The sequence below is a fragment of the Tetrao urogallus genome (assembly GCF_951394365.1).
Source record: "Tetrao urogallus genome assembly, chromosome: 1".
Taxonomy (NCBI): domain Eukaryota; kingdom Metazoa; phylum Chordata; class Aves; order Galliformes; family Phasianidae; genus Tetrao; species Tetrao urogallus.
The window spans coordinates 63,449,365-63,466,547 of NC_136813.1; the positions used below are offsets into that span (position 1 = coordinate 63,449,365).

Genomic DNA, 17,183 nt, shown 5'->3' on the forward strand with positions numbered 1-17,183 from the left:
TGTTAAGCTTACTACTTTAGAAGAAATTAAACAGGGATACTGTGTACAATATAACTTGCTTTAGAAAAGATTTGCAGAACAGAGACTGTCGTTGCTCTTGCCATTGTTTATGAACTGCAGTACGCTCCAGTCAACAGTAATTACTAAGGCTGTGATTGACTTGAAGAAGTTGTTATTTAGTGGCAGTATTTTTAACTTTTTCAATTCTCTCTTTCAAGCTTTTGCAGAGAACACCAAGTAGCTGCTTTTTGTTCTCTCTCAAAAAGCACTCCAACCTATTTTAAAAATATATCTGTATTTTATAATACCGCATGTAACAGAATTACCTAGTGATTTATGGGCTGAGGAAGTAAAAGGCATAGAACACTTACCTATGGCTTGAGTTCTCTTTTATTTCTGTCCACGCTTTGAACAAGTTCTCGTGCAAATCCCAGTCAGAATCCCACATATCTTCTTGCATTGCTAGGCTGTGCTGAACTTTAGATTCCGCTTTAGAAAAAATAATATATTTTTAAACCCAATGTGTAAAATCACTGCTTAAGGGGAAAACAATTATTTGTAATTTTTATTAATAAGAGATATTTACTTACATTTAGATAGAAAAGGCAATCCTACGTAACAGTGATCCCCACATTGTAAACCAGGATCAAAATAAATATTTGCAATCTGCAAAACAGTAAGAGCAGACCAAATAAGAAATTGCACAGTAAACTCGATGACTGAAGAAAGAAGGAAGATTTCTGATGACCACGCTCATATAGGCAACACACAAAAGGGGAAGAATACAACAACTTGTAGAAGTAGGCAAAAACAAACCTTTGACTTTTTTCCCGACTCCAGCTCTTCTTTATTACTTCTCAGTCTCTTATAATAAAACCTTACGTCTTCAGACAGGGAACGTATGTGCTGTATTTTCACTTTCTGAGAGAAGGAGTTCATAATGTTCAGGCTCTGGTGAACTACTTTCCCCTTAGGAAAAATAAAAGGGTGGAAAATGGTGCATTTATTATTATGCATTTTCCTTAGCATATGTATTTATTTTCTTACGCAGACTGGCAAAAATGCTACAGCAGAGTTGAGATATTAAACTGAGATTTTAACAATGTTCTCTTAAAAAAAAAAATGTCTTTTCTTTTTTTTTTTTTTTAAACACTTTGGGGTAGGTTTCCATGAATATGATTTCTTCCTCTATCTGTTTCCAAACATGGTCTGTCTCTCTTTCAAAAGAAACACGCTTTAAGGTTTTTGGAGAGCTAGGACATTTCTGTTTAGTCACATGATGTTTTAAGAGAGGCAGGGGAGGAAAGGCAAGAGAAAGCCTTGGTGTTATCAGAGTCCAGATACAAAAAGACAATCTTTTTGTAACGAATTCAGAAAATAGTCACAACTGTTTAGAAATTATCTTAAAGGAGCACTTGAGTGAAGCTGCAGATTATCAACACACCAGGTGACAGAGAACATTTTACAGAATGTTATACAGAAGTGTAACCTTCCCTTCCCCTCCCTGTGAAATGAAGGCACCAAGCTATCAAACTACCTTGAAAAAATTATGATGAAAAAACCAAGTTAAAAAGTGCGCTTCCCCCTCCCCCCATCATACCTTCACATTTTGTCTTTTAGGTAGAAAACATACAGTTTTAACTGTGTCACAACCAGAAAGGTTGCAGTACTCAAAGCTCTCCCTGTACCCCCAAGCCCCTTTTAAAACTCACTCCAGTTTGATCTTGCTTATAAAGCAATGATTCTGCAGGCATGCCTTTTACCTTATCTCAACAGCCAGGCCTGATAAGGATATGGCAAACAATAAATGAAAAGAAGAAGTGAAAGGCTAGACAGGATTGGTGACAAGATTTCAGACCTATATAAGAGACAAATGCAGGCAAATTTAAATGCCAAGAACTATCTTTTAACAAAGAGGTTTAAATGTTCCCCTTAAATCAACACTTCCTTTAAAAAAAAAAAAAAAAAAAAAATCAGAAGTGGAGAGATGAACTTTGCAGACTCAAAATTTAACTACAGACTTGGGAAACAGTCACTTAGCAAAACAGTCTCAATAGAACCAACTGCAGAGGGAAAGAAACTGCAAGAGTAATTCTGTAAATAGTACAGTACTGTTAAACTGAACAGGAAGTAGAAATGACCATGTGTGCTTCACCTACAGAAAGCTGAGTAACCAACCTTCACCATTGGGCAAGATGAAGGTTCAGTAAATTCTGCAGAACAAACGAAAAGGATTTTAGTAAGTTCCCTATGTAGCTTTAAAATATTGAAGAGCAGGTAAGACTACCACGCATTAATAAAAAAAGATTTTTAAAAACCTTGCTAAAGAGACATTTAGCATAGTTTCTCAGAAAAGCTTCATTTGGGACAGAAAGTTAGGACAGGTGGCACTGTAAGCTAACAGTGCAATTACACAAGTACAAGTCAGCACAGAAAAGGTGCTTATGTCAAGTCAGTGATCATCAGACGGCCTGTATGCACCATTCGTGTATTGCAGACAGATTTTTACAGTATACCAGCAATGAGACTTAGGTGCAAATACATTAAAATTACAGACAGCACTGGGAACTGGGCAGCTGCAGGAGAATTACACCCTAGGTATGAAATGAAAAACAAGTGTTACTAAAATTGTAGTGCCTAGTTATTCCTGGATTTTATAGCAGTCAGATTTCTCTACTGCAAACTGGAACAAGAAGAACGATTGCTATTTTAGGCTTATTCTCTGAAGTTATGGAGGCATTACTGAACAACTAGATGCAAGAAGATCATGAAGTCAGTAATCACAAGTTTAGTTTGAAAGTAAACCAAGAAAAAAGAAAAGTCAGTCTGCTTTCAGCGTTCTCAAATATCGAAAGAGGTAAGTGTTCAACGAACAGAAGTAGCTACTAAAGCCAACTGCTCTAAGAAGAATGAGGTTTGAACACAAGGCAATCTAGAATTCTGTCTAAAGTGATAATGCTCTCCAAATTCATACTCCCAAATAAAATTCAGTAGCTCAAAAGTCCCCTGAATTAATTGAAGTGTGAAAAAAATTACCTGAGAAGAACATGATGCCACTAAAAACTACAGCAGTCTCAGGTTGAAAGAAAATGGACAGCAATGATACTACCTCTTAGAAGCTGAGAAATGCAGGTACTAAAGAACAAATAACGTCTTCCAAAACAAAACAAAACCCGAACAAAATAAAGTAAAGGTGATGAAGAATACAGGACTATATCCAGGTGCACCTAGAAGCTTAGATATTGGTCAGAAGAATTGTTAATTTTTTAAAACTTGCTCCATTATGGCCCAAAATTTAACAAATGGAGGTATTGAGGTATTCAAGAGGGACGATGACCTTGACGGGGTATAGGAGATATAAACTAGGATGCAGAACATAAATTGCTTCATATTTAAGCAAAAGAAAAGGAAACGAACCATTAAGTTTTTGTTTATTGAAGACTTATGGAGCAGTACATGGATGAAGTTAAAAGATAAAAGTAGTCAGGGCAATAAATATCCTGATAATGGTAAAGCTGTATAGTAAAAATAGGAAACAGATTCTAAAGATAGAAAATAACAAATGAACCATGCAATTTCAGGAGTGACGATCTGACCTTGACAGTAACAAGACTTCAGAAAAATTTGCGAAGCAGAGTAAAAGGGAGATGGAATGGATCATGAGACAAACGTGGCAATGATCTGCTAAAGTCCCATTGACTGGCCTGTTCTCCTCTGATGAATCCTATTGCATTATTTTATTTTTTTTTTTTTTAAAAACTGTCATTTATCTACTGGGCATGAGGTAAAGCACTCAATAAAAGTGCCAGTGAAAAAATACTATTTAAGAATACACAAACTGTAAAATCAGGAAAAGATATTAAGCAGCTACTGCAAGATGAGGACAGTGCTCTAAGAATGAAAAAAATCAGGGCGAAGTAATTAGTACATAGTTTACTGAAGATTGATCTAGGAATAAATATTCCTAGAATATTCATTGCTTTGGTACCAAAAAGTATAAAAAGAGACAAGTTTGATCCTGCAAAGTTAAGAGGTACTTTCAGAATCGGAGAAAGATCAATATGGCATACAGATTGACCTGCGGACCTTGAGTAAGGAAAATAGTCTGAACTCAACAATAGCCAAGTTAAGATCGTGAACTTAGGATCTAGTAAGAAGTTTGTTTTAAAGGCTTAAGCCTCCCTGTTTGAAAAGGCAAAGCAGGTAGAGAGGAAGATGGTCTGTATATGGTCATTGATCCACAACACGTTAAGACTAGACAGGACAGATAAGGAAACAAAATCATTTCCACCAACACGCATAACCTGAGGCATCCTCTCTGAAGATAATTAAGACCTCTAACAAATGTGGTAAAACTTCACTCAGATGACGTGGTACATTTGTGATTACTCACTAAGAAAAGAGAATGCTACACATGGAAGATTACAGAACGGGACATACACAATATGTAAAGCTGGAGAAAACAAGAAAATACCTTTTTGTTGGGTTTTAACTATCAACAAGCCACAGCACATACACTGTTCCACATCAACGTCAAGTGCTAAAAAAAGGGGTGGGAGCTAATTAATCTTAATAAAGATCAAGGACAGTGCTCATATGGGATAAATGGTTATGAAGTTACAAGGAATAATTGTGGACTTAAAAATGCAGGAATATTTGCAGCTATTGTAATTACAGTCCTGGAGTAACTTCCTAGCAGGAAGAAGGAAGAGTCATCATCATCAGATAAAACAAAGAGTAATAATGAAATAGAAATAAAATAATGTAAAAATGCTCAGGGCCCCAAAGAGATTAAAAAAAAAAAAAAAAAAAAAAAGTGGCCAGAAGAAATCTAGACCCTTATCCCACTAAGAGAAGTTGGAAAAAAAACTTGGCTATGAAGTACAATACTGTGACAGAGTGGTTACACAGAAAGCAGCTCTGAACTATTGTGTCTAAGCTAAACTAAGCATGAAACAGAACATGTTCACATAGACAAATCATATAAGTGACAAGAGATGCCTGCCAAGTAAGCATCAAGCCAGGCATTGCTTCAAGTATTTGTACAGCATAGATGCACCCAGTCTGTTCAGGAAGGTGCTTTTTATAAGACACTGATGGCAAACCAACCTGCAAAAAACAACCCACCAGTGACAGCTTTCTGGAAGGCATTACAAAGACAATTTAGATGTACAAACCGCTCAGATCCAGAACACCCATCTCTAGGAGGGACACTATTTTGTTATTCTTGATACACTCTCAAGTCAAGTATTTCTTAAAATTTTCCCAAAACTTCACAGTATTCACTAGCAAAGTCACTAGCAAAGACACTGGACAACTTTTTGGAGAGCTGCTATTTCAAAATACATTGAAGATGGCTTTAACTTTTCAGAAAATAGTCGTATTTCTATCTTGCTGTTTCCATATATCCTTTCCTATCCTTTTTTCTTTCAGTCTACTGTTTCTCTCTTGATGATCTCCCATTGCATTATGTTCCACACTCATCAGAAAGTCACATGAATCTCAAGGCTTGAAATACCAATTGCAAAGTCAGTATGCCTTGACTGCCCATGCTTCCATGGGCATACTGAATGTCAGGTAAGAAAAAAAAAAACATTATCTAGTTAATAGACTGGTGCACAACTGAGCAAAAAAGCTGCCTTCAGCCATCACTGAATAAACACTACTGCAGGAGGAGGAAAGAAAACAACCTTAGCCTGTTTTTGCAGAGGGCTGCAGACTCCCGCAACTTTCTTACTTTCCTGTTCTTGTACTCCACCATATATCCTCAAAGATGATCTACTTTCAGTGCGGAAACAACACAATAATGCTTCATAGAGATCAAAAATCTCTTACACTGAAGCTTTAGTTCATTAGCTGACTTGGTCATCTTGGTTTTACACACTAGAAATTTAAAAAACACATTTATGCAATGACATCTGTCTTTACAGCTGGTGCTAATGTGCACAAATTAGTAATAACTACGTATACAAAGTTGCATTAGAAAGAACCTGCAAATAATCACGTTCAGGATCACATCAGTATTCGAAGATCCCATTTAAGTGGGCATAGAGGAGAAATGAAGATAAACCATGCTTGAGACATGTGAGGAAAAAAGTGACTCCAAGCTCTCCAGCAACTTGACAGATAACAATTTAAGACAAATGTTTCTCTTGAACACAACAGATGAATAAAAAACAGCACAAAAAGGTTTAATGCTGTGACCTAACAATCTTACCGGAAAAGAAGGTGGAAGAAATATATGTTTTGGGGAGCAAGTCAGTGAGCCTACAGCAATCACTGCTTTCACTGGTATAGTTAAAATCTGAAAGAAAGAACAAGAGAGTTAACAAGGGAGCTAAGGAAAAAGATGTTACTTTCTGCTTTCAAACATCTCTTCTGCTTTTATTTGCATAGATTAATAAAATCCTAAAATTCCACAATTAATGTAGCCAATTAATGTCTTACATACACACTTAAAATGTGCAACCATGAATTAAGATTTCAATGTGTCATCATACTCCTACAGTCACTCCGTACTGCCAGGAAGCAAATCTTTGCTCAGTCATAATTAGCTTCTTTCTACATGGAATACAACAGCAAAGTTAAAATAAAAGCTTTGCAATAGGCCATTATACAAGTCTCATTTGAGAGAGACTTAACTCTCTCAGAAAGCAGGAGGATAACATATTTGAGATTACTATTACTAATAAGGAAGAGGATATACCAAAGTTCCCAGAAGACATCAGAACTCGTGATAAGACCTTGAAACAAAAGTACACTTTGGAATGCAGAAGGGACGGCAGTAATTCTTACTGTGTATGCTGCTCTAACCATTGTTAGCTCTATAACAATATAAGTACAATAACTTGTAGGGGAAAAAATTGAAAACAAAAGAATTCAGCTGTAAAATTGAAGAATTGCTTAAACATATGGACATATTAAAAAGTTTAAGGTCACAGTTACCTGGCAGAAATTAGGAGTTTCCTATTTTCTGCATCAGAACCACACAACAAGCTTTATACTTTCCTGACTTCATAGACATCATATTTTTTCTGCATGTATCACTCAAAGTGAAAGTTGTAATACAAAAATATTAAATACGGATTGCATTATATATCACTCTTCTGCAAAATATTTTATAACAGAAAAGGCATATGAAGTTGAGAATTATTTGGTTGTTCTCTCCCTTACTAACTTTGGTGTAAGATCTGTTTCATTTGTCAGCAAACCGCAATTTCTCCAAAGCAATTTTAACGTTATATTTTGAAAAAATTATTTCAAAATTATAACTCAATTTCAATAACCAACAATGTACCAAAAAGCAAACTGTGAGCATATCATGCCAAAAGATTTTTGCACTGATGCTTTAAGGGTGCATCAAGAACTCATACGTCAGAGCATCAGGTCAGACGTGAACAGAAATTTCTGAAAAGCAGATGAAAAGCTCAATGAAAGCCATTTTTCATTCTCTAAGAGAAGATACGGCACAAGTAGCATTACTGCCACTCACTGCAGTGTTAACTTGTCCTCTACCCTTTCAACCTTAGCTTCTTCCGTGTGACACTGCAATCTATCCACTTCAGATTTCACAGTACAAAATAAAAAAAACCACTCCGCTTGGACAATACACATGAATATAAAATAAGTATACCTCATAATCTGTTGTGATTTGCACAGCTCCATCATGAATTCCTTCAAGTTCTTTTGCTATTAGTTTTACTCTAAACACAGCATAATAACCTGATGTTAGTATCACCTGTGAACGGTAGGAAACAAAATTGTATTCCATTAAAAACAGAAAATAAATTTTGCAAAGAAATACACTAATCAAGTCTGTATTTCCTTAAAATCCCTGGAGGCATTCAAGGCCAAGCTGGATGTGGCTCTGGGCAGCTTGGTCTAGTGGCTGGCAAGCAGCAGGGGGGCTAAAACTGGATGATCCTTAATATTCTTTTCAAGCCAGGCCATTCTATGATTCTATAATAAACTATCTGAAAAAAATGACAGCAGTAGAAGTAAAAAATGCAAACATAAGTAAACTAAGATTAAATATTTCTTGGAGATTACTGCTTCTGAACTTCCCCTTTCAAAATCTAACCAACTTGAAAGCTGTACTGCTACTTACAATAAAACTAAAAATAAGAATTTTTTTTTGACAATCATTCTTCATTTTTATTCTCCTTCCCCCATGCTAAAATTGAACTATAAAAAAATACACATTTGTCTTTTTTCCCCCCACCTACATTTAGCTTTAAGCAATAGATTCAAAGGGTTACTTACTGAAGACTGATCAGATGCACCAGCATTTTGTAGTTTGTGGTGGTTTGCAATTACTGTTGTTCTATTTCCCTTTTCAGTTGTTAGGAGTTCTATGGCCAAACCATCCCCTATAATATGCCAACTTTTTATAGCCAGCTTAAAAAGAACAAAAGATACTATTTCAGTAACAAAACTGATGTAAGATTCTTAAAAGGCAAACTAAAAATAAATCCATCCTTACCTCTATTGGATTGCTGTTGATGATGGCAAATAAAATGCTGCTAGCTTCTGCTGCACTCAATATGCCAAAATCTATAAATCGTTCCTCAGTTTTTGGAGGCAGTACAAAGTACTAGAAAGATTAATAAAGGCATTTTAGCATAATTAAATACAAAATACACTCAAACTTTACATTTATTAACAAATAAATAAGTGCAACAGTACTAAGATAATCTCCAAATTCTATCCGTTTTCTGCATATAACTAAAGGGAGCAAAAAAGAATTTTCCAACAGTAACCAAAGCTGTTTAAGAAAAGAGCTGGTGAAGTGGGTGACACTACCCGTATCTGCAAGTCTGTTGAAATTAAGAAAGCTATGCCCCCATAGAATCAGAATAAAGAGAGTCATATGAAATCTGCCTCCAAGTAGACTGGAATAGCTAAAAAAGACAAATACTCACATCTAAGAATCCTGTGTATGCTCGAACGGGTAGGTGAAATTTAGAAGCATTGGTGATAAGTAGAATATTGTTATCTATATGGACAGATGATGTGGAAGGCATAAAGTAAAGTGTAAATATATATCTGGATTCATTGGGTGGAATTAAGACAGGTTTGCTGAAGTTCTGGACCTAGATCAGTGAAGAATGAAGATCAAAGTTACAATTTAATGAAGCGCAGCACGCGTAAACGTTTTCCGCTAGGTAAAAATATTCCACTGAACTGAGGCTTACTTTAAACATTGGTTTTGCTTCTTCTGGTAACACAACATCGTGTATAAGGACTGCAAAATTGAATGTGTTTGTTAGATAGATTTGTCTTTCCACAGAATCAGAAGCACCGTCACGGATGTGAAAAAGCGTAGCAGCATGATCAAACCCTAAATACCTGTGAAAAGAAAACAGTACGAAAAAAAAATGAAGTCTTTCCTTATCTAATCATATATTACACATATACTAGATTTCTATAATTTTTATTTTAAATATATATATACACACACACGTGTGTGTATGCACTAGAATTCATTTAATCCATCAGCAGGAAATGTGCACAGCACACTGCATGCTAATAACAATACTACAGGACATCGATTACTCAGTAATGCAAAAGAAGTAAGAAAATACATAACTCAGCATCCTACAAGGACTAAAACCAAGTGTCCATATATTAAGATAGCCTGTAAATCATGCATGTTCCTTACTATCCAAATCAGGAATTTGCAGCAGCAGAGTTCTGATGGGTAATGTTTAGTTTAATTGCCTTTAACATACCGTCAATTCAGTTGATAAGGCAACACGTTTCAATGACAATCCAATGTCAACTTAGACAAATTTTGTAAACGAATTAAAAAAAAAAGAAGTGCTGACATGATGTCTTCCAAAATTTTGCTTAAAAGTAGAAATATTTTCTCTACTTTTGCTTCACATAGTGGGTGACAGAACTGAAATTTTTTTTCCAGTGTCTCATCTGTGAAGTGAGAAGTGACTCATGCAGGTCACTTTGAACCCAAGATTTGAAACCAGTCTGTGCACCACTGAGACTACCTCACAAGCACAAAAACAGAAAAACTTGTACCAGTGATTGTAGTTCTAGGTGAGCTTGATTCAGAAAACACAGATACCACCTCTTTATACCTCTTCCCTTGCCAAAAAGGCTAGAGTTACCTTCCACAACAGCTTATTTTCAGCATTTTTTTTTTTTCTCCAAACATTGCTCAACAGCACACTTACCCATCCAATACTTCTGCTTGATAGGGAATTTCAAGTTTGGAGTAGCTTTTCTCTTTTGCTTTAACAGTTATTTTCCCAGAAGACTGTGATGCTTTTTTTGCTTTTGATGCTGTAAAAGAATATAAGCAGCTTGTTCAAGCAGACAAACACAAAAACCCATCAGGTTAGATTAGCATGAGTAGTACAAATGCAGCTAGACCAGAGACTAAGTATTGTGGAAGAAGAAAATTGATCTTACTGAACCTTCAATATACCACTGACATAGAACAAGGGTTAGAAGATACCTGAGTTCCTCCCCTTATGCCAGTTAGTTGATATGGTTAAGTTATATACTCTAGGAAAGCCTAGTTGTCAAATAAATGATTAAAACATGTCCAGAAGATAATTAAGATGCTGCATAAGCCTCTGAATTCCTCACTACAGTATGTACTGTTCTACATTAACAGAAGTTTGTGAGTGTTAGGCTCCTCATCTAAAATTACCAGTCAAGTGGGACCTTTGGGCCAAGAACACTGAAATAGAATCAGAATCCATGCAAGATCCAAAGCTAGACAAGTGCCAACAACAAAACTCACAGGTCTGTTCCAAGGTCACAGAACAAGCAATGTTATCCTGGTAGCAACATGACCAGAAAAGTCAAGGGATTCAAATACTGGTTAGTAGAAACTGCCAGCCTCTAAATTCCCTGCACGTAGTAGGACAGCTGTAAGAGCAAATACTTACGGCAGACTGCTAAAATAAAAATAATTCACCAAGTCAGTCCCTCAAATGTCCTATGCACTTTGACTAATTTTTTTTTTCCCACCAATCAATCCCATCAAAACCTACCACATGTCAGTCTGTACATTCTTATACAACAATTCCTTCCAGCTTCAAAATCTGGACATGTTACCTCAGGTTGACAGAGTACACCTATTTCAGAATTCAATATTTATGGGCTAAGACATATCTCACTCATCTTACAAACTGCAAGCTATTCAAAGTCTAAAATGCTAATTAGTAAACAAAATCCTTTCCTCTCTATCCATACAAATTCTAAAATTATGTCTACCTGAAATTAAAAACACTGCATCTGTAAGACTCCATCTTTAAGTCTCTCATCTTGGATTGCTTACAGTACCAGCTAGGATCATAAAGCAGTAAGATTTGAACAGGTCAACAGCAGTCTGTGAGTTGATAAGAATCTAATACAAATGGAGGTAACATTTCTATCAAAGGTTGGCATAACATTTACAGTCACACTATGTAAGAAGGAAATGAACCAGCACTTCTTTCATAAACATATAAATGAAAGTCAGTATGAGGATACATAATGTATCTTCACAGGAAAGGTTACAGTGAAAGCCTTGCCACTCTTAGCTGCCTTTCTCTATAATATAAATTCAAGATAAAAGAAAACAAGCTAGCATTCACACTAAGATTCTCAAGTGCAAGACAGAACCCTATTTCACGGGTATTCCAACAAAACACTTTGGGGGAAAATAGCATCTTAGAGTCTTCTTTAAACTTCAGAAAGCTCAAAGGGTATTTCAAGGGATATACTCTACTTTACATCAATGTGATGAACGTGCCTTGGTTTGCTAGGATTTCCCAAAAGCAAACACCTTTTTAGGCTAATAACGTCTTTCAACTAATGACTCAAAATACCACTTATGTTTACAACAGAATCTGATGCTCAGCTTTTATATTTACACACATAAGATTCTTTAAGAATCCCTTCTCACTATTAGTTATCAGATGAAGTCACTGGCTAGTTGTGACTTCAGAAAAGACCCTTCTGAAATACATGTACTCAGCAGAAACATAAGGCCCTTCCAAATAATTCCACTTCCTCCTCAAAGTGCCAAGCATTAGTTCATTAAGAAACTTCTTAGAAAACAATTCATAAAGTTTCAGCAAGTGTTTTGAAGCATTGGACAAGTTTTAAGAAGAGAGGTGAAGTACTTACCATCAAAGCTAATACTTGCAACTTTGGTATATTTACTTTCAGAGGCTTTTAGCGTAACTGGTTTGAAATGTACTGTTATAGCTTCATTCTGTGGTGTAGGTCTCACACTCTGCAAACAGAATCAAAAATATAAAGCACTCGTACATTTATCATTGTTAACACACTGTGCAGCCATCATTCAAAGTGACACGGCTGCAATTAATTGGTGCTGAGTTTGTATAGGTCTATATTCCCTATTACAGAACAGCATTACAAGTGGCTTTACTATGTTTTTCAAGTCCTGAAAACTACTCAATATGCAAAAAAGCAGACAAGGAGTTTCCCTTGAAAACAGTGAAGAGACAGTATAGCCAAGAATGTGCAAAAGAAACAGAAAGCAATTTTATTTTTGTAAATTAAGAATTATTTTTATTCTTAATGTCACAAGGTTACAACAGCCATAGCCTATTTGTTTCTAGTTCACTCACTGGCAAAGCTGTTAGCTGACTTGTGTAATTAATGGCAATACACACATCCACCTTGTCTCTGATCCCATGGTAAATCTGCAAAACTGCCATATTAATTAAAAAATAAATCAATATAAAGAACAGGTCTGTCAATTTGAGATGATATTTATTTTACAGTGACATTTTACAATATTACCTTTTCAATCTGACAGTTATTATTTCTAACTACACAGAAAAGGTGAATTGGATGTTACCAGAATAGCAATTCTGTCAGTTGTTAGCCAGAGGTGATTTGAAGAGATATGCAATGTCATGCAGCAGAATTACAGATGGCAACTATCAATACCTGAAGTGCCTACAGAGACTGCTAGCAAACTAGTTAGATTTCATGTACAGAAACAGGGCTTGGAGCACTTCAATGCTCTTATTCTTATTTTGCTTAAAATTGGGATGGCTGCCATGATTCCTCCTCCCCAGCTGTCTTCTGCTGTAAAAACAGCTCAGCTGCTCATATAGCAGCTGCTAAGCTGCCATAAATTACAAGACACTGCATTAAGAAAATTGAAATGAGTGCTGGTTTACCTTATGCTAGGCCACAGAGGTTTAGCACCTGCTTCATAAGCAGCTGAGACTTCCTTCATCAGAGAAGAGTAAGACAGACTGCTAGTGCTACACACCAGTTAACAATTCTTCAAAGCTAAGCTATTCTTGACTGTAAATGAAAGCTGTAAAATTTTGCATACATAATTAAGTTCTGCAAAGTTACATAACTAATGCACAACCCTCAAAGGAAACGAGCAGATTGCTCATGTTCTAACTAACGAATAATCTCTGTTAGCTCAACCGGAAGATTCTCTATATTGGAGTTACAGCACTGACCTTTGTCAAACACCTGCACGCACATGGTGCAGATATTTGATACATCTCCTCGTGAGCTGATTTATAAATATCACAATCTCTTTCTAATGGAATCCATATTACAAAACTGAGATCTCGAGGTATCTTTGAAAAGCCCCTTAAAGGAGGCAAAACAAAAGCTATAGTCAATTTCACAGCTTTCACCTGGTAGAAAAGGTAACCATGCCTAGCAGCTCTTTTCATATAAAAAGCTGGTTTTGAGCTACTAAAAGCTTGAAACAATGCTGATTTCATTCAGCTCATCATCAGAAAATATACGAAAGAACAACCCAGTGTGAGAAAAATTTTCAGGTTTCAGAGGTGTATGTCTTAAACCTCAAATCTACATGGATTAGTTCAAAACATTCATAGATAAATTTAGTTAAAGAAGGAATTTAACACTGTTTTGTGGATATTTTTTTTAAACTATATCAGTCACATTTCTCTTGCTGCTTGATTACATGCTATAAAAGCAAATATAACATTAAGATGACTAATGGAAACAAAATTCCTTAGGAATTCTTTTAACTTCATTTTCCTCAAATTTTAACCCACTTCAAATAAAGCCCAAGCAAAACTTGTTTCCTGAGATGTGCCTTATGAATCATCAAATATGGGCTCCTCCACAGCAGGTCATAAGAAAACACATGCAAAACAAGTTCCACTGAGAATCTAACACTACTGATTTTCTCAGAAAAATCCCCATCAGCAATTTCTGTGGGGAAGAGGAATTTCAAATACTGCATTTTATTTACATACAAATCTCCTATGGAAGTACCTCAGTCAAGCTTCAAGATCTTATAGTATATGGTTTAAGGACTCACAGACTGTATCTATTCTAATAAGATGAAGAAGGTGTACGATAAACTACTAGTGAATTTGAATCTTTGAGACATTATTTTGAGATGCATGCACTCAAAAATTGAGATAGAGAACATAACTACTTCTCACGGGTTGGTAAGAGCAAAAGTCTGTGAAGTAATTGAACTGTGACCAAAGTAAGCACTTTCTCATACACTTATCATCAAACAGATAGGCCTAGATTCAGTACATAGGTATCCTCAAGTTTCTTGTTCTTTATGCATAGAACATGACCAGGAGCTGAAACTTACAAATGGGACTTCACTGTTAACGATGAAATGGACTTAAACTGCCTTAAAGAAACAAAATTTTCTTTCTAGAGGGGGACAAATTAAAGAGAACCATCTGACTTCATTACACTTTTGACAACATTGCTTAATTCCTGCAGCACAACAGTTTGTCCAGTCACAAAGTAAACACGATGCTCCCTAATGACGTAAAAAAAACCCTATAAAAATGTAAATAAGGAAGTTTTGTAAAGACTCTTAAAACTCAAGAAAGAAAGTCCAGTGACTCACTCTTATGTTCCCTAACCAAATTGCTGGACCACAGGATGAGTAAGAACTTAAAAGCACAACTACAGCTCTGGCAGCACTGTTAGCAGTCTGTCATACGCAGATGACCTGAAGATATTTAGTTCTTCCAGCAGCCAACTTAAATATATGCTAAATATAGCCCTGGCCTTTACTTCTGACATTAAGATTAAAGTTGTGGCAGAGCTCTGCCTTCACTGCTTTTAAACTCTGGTTCTAAAGGATCAGAATTCCATTTCTTTAGCTTTGCTAGAAATACACTATTCACTAGTTTCTTTGCAGAATTTCTTTGCTCTTGTTTACCACTTTAAAACTGGCATAGCAGAAATTCACACAGTGCTCGAAATACTGGTAAGGTTATACAACTCACAAACTTTACTAATTGTGCTTTAATAAGAACAATTGACTCAGACGTGCCATATGTGATATTGAAAAATATATCATATTTAGTCTTAAATGAAGTAACTTTATCATCACAAGGTAAGTTCCAGGGCCCTTCAATATCTCTAAATTCATTGCTTTGATACATTATAAAAGAATAATTCATCTGGAAAAATTCTGTCATACCTGTAGAATGAGCAGATAATAGCCTACCAGAAGACTGTGGTCTATGGCCTACAGTCAGGAACACAGAGACCACAGCTTTTAAAAAGGAAGTTTTTTTTTTTTCTGGAGAAGTATGAAATAAGTGCTAATTAATAGCAGATATGATACTGGCAATTTGAACAAAAAGTTATTTGGCTTGTACTCGTGAAGTATGTCACACGCCTTACAACAAACCTGGCAAGTCTAAGAACATGGGCATGACACAGGAAAGCAAACGGTTGAGAAAAAATCTAGTAAGTTTACAAATCCTCTGATTGTAGGGATTACATATAGATCTTTCTAGAGAGGCAGGAAAAAGAAAACTTTTCTATTAGAACATATTACCACACTCCATGGGAGGTGCTTTCTAGCATACAAGGCCACAAGGAACCTTAAGGTCATCTACCCTCACTGAAATAATAAGCACTACGACTTCCACAAATTAAATTCTCTTATACTATACTATTAACTTCTCCTGACTTGAGAGTTATCCATGAATAATAACTGAGCAGAAATTGCAATGGACTGTCATTACAGCGGAAAGCTATCCTCATTACTAAATAAGTATTCTGTTTCTACCAAAAATTTGTCTAGCCTCAGTATCCAGCATCCTGTCCTATGTTTTTGTTCAACCTTTACTATTAAAATATCATTCTCTACAGTTAAAGCTTTAAAAACTGAGTAATGCTCTCCAAGAGCTCAGTAAGAAACCTTTGCCAGTCCTTCAGTCACTCTTCTGGCTCCTTTGGTTTCTTTTCAACACTTCAACACTTTTTAAAATGCACTGGGACAATATATAGCTACCAATACAAACAAATCTGCAAAACAAGGAAGACAGGAGGAAGAGAAGGAAAAGTGAGAAAAATAGTGGCGAAAAAAAATCACATAGGAAATTACACAGGAAAGAGGTATGCATGCACCACAAGAACACAGTAAAAACTTTGAAATAAACACAGAAAATCCCAAAACTAGAACTCTGAAACTGCCTTTATACGCAGCTGTAGCAACCTCATAGGAAAGGACTCTGGAGTGTTCCCAGGCCTTTTTCTTATTTCAAAATACAAATGAGATGGACTCAAGAAAACAAGGGCCACGTTGCAGTCTGCTTCTAAAAGCTACTCTTTGCCCATCTTATAAAGACTACACTGGAACATCACTTCATATGCTTTCAGGGACTCTGGTGTAGACAAACAATCCCACAGAACCTTAATCTCTTGTATGCCAAACTGGAATTACAAGTAGAAAAGCTTAGGGACCCTAAGATATTGTAGACAATCTCGATATCTATGATATTGAAAAAGCTGTTGAAAGAAGGCTATGAAGCAAATTAATGTTACCATGCATATACATGATTTCTTTTCTTAATACTAAGTCATATTTTAGTCATCTATTACCTAGCTTCTATTTCTGAACTCTGCATGGTTCATGGATTATCTGGAAATGATCAATTTTCATGAGATGAAGTAAACACAGGTAGAAAGTTTCAAATTGAAAGGAAATAAAACTTACTGTAATTGGCACATCTTTTGTTCCTGAATTTAATAAATGCAGATTTAAAATTTTTGGCAGATCTGTTAAAGAACAAAAAACACACCAGACTATTAGGCTATGTTAATACGAAAACCTTATACAAAGTTATCTGTGCTAGCTAGTTTCTCATAAAGCCACCGTTGTTTAGCATTGAAGAGTTACATTAACTTGGTAGTACAACCAAAGTAGCTAG

At 35.8% G+C, this 17,183-nt stretch overlaps 1 protein-coding gene across 1 annotated transcript in view; it reads right to left on the reverse strand.

Moving 5' to 3' along the window:
* Nucleotides 1-17,183, reverse strand: part of TMEM131 (transmembrane protein 131) — a gene marked incomplete at both ends in the record, with an annotated part of 91,426 nt that overhangs the window by 24,318 nt on the left and 49,925 nt on the right. The window contains 12 exons of the mRNA XM_079545524.1: nucleotides 372-489; nucleotides 591-666; nucleotides 817-969; nucleotides 6,218-6,304; nucleotides 7,634-7,738; nucleotides 8,263-8,397; nucleotides 8,483-8,593; nucleotides 8,922-9,092; nucleotides 9,195-9,348; nucleotides 10,191-10,299; nucleotides 12,139-12,247; nucleotides 16,970-17,031. Coding sequence (XP_079401650.1) covers nucleotides 372-489; nucleotides 591-666; nucleotides 817-969; nucleotides 6,218-6,304; nucleotides 7,634-7,738; nucleotides 8,263-8,397; nucleotides 8,483-8,593; nucleotides 8,922-9,092; nucleotides 9,195-9,348; nucleotides 10,191-10,299; nucleotides 12,139-12,247; nucleotides 16,970-17,031 — 1,390 coding nt within the window. The remainder of the gene's footprint in view (nucleotides 1-371; nucleotides 490-590; nucleotides 667-816; nucleotides 970-6,217; nucleotides 6,305-7,633; nucleotides 7,739-8,262; nucleotides 8,398-8,482; nucleotides 8,594-8,921; nucleotides 9,093-9,194; nucleotides 9,349-10,190; nucleotides 10,300-12,138; nucleotides 12,248-16,969; nucleotides 17,032-17,183) is intronic.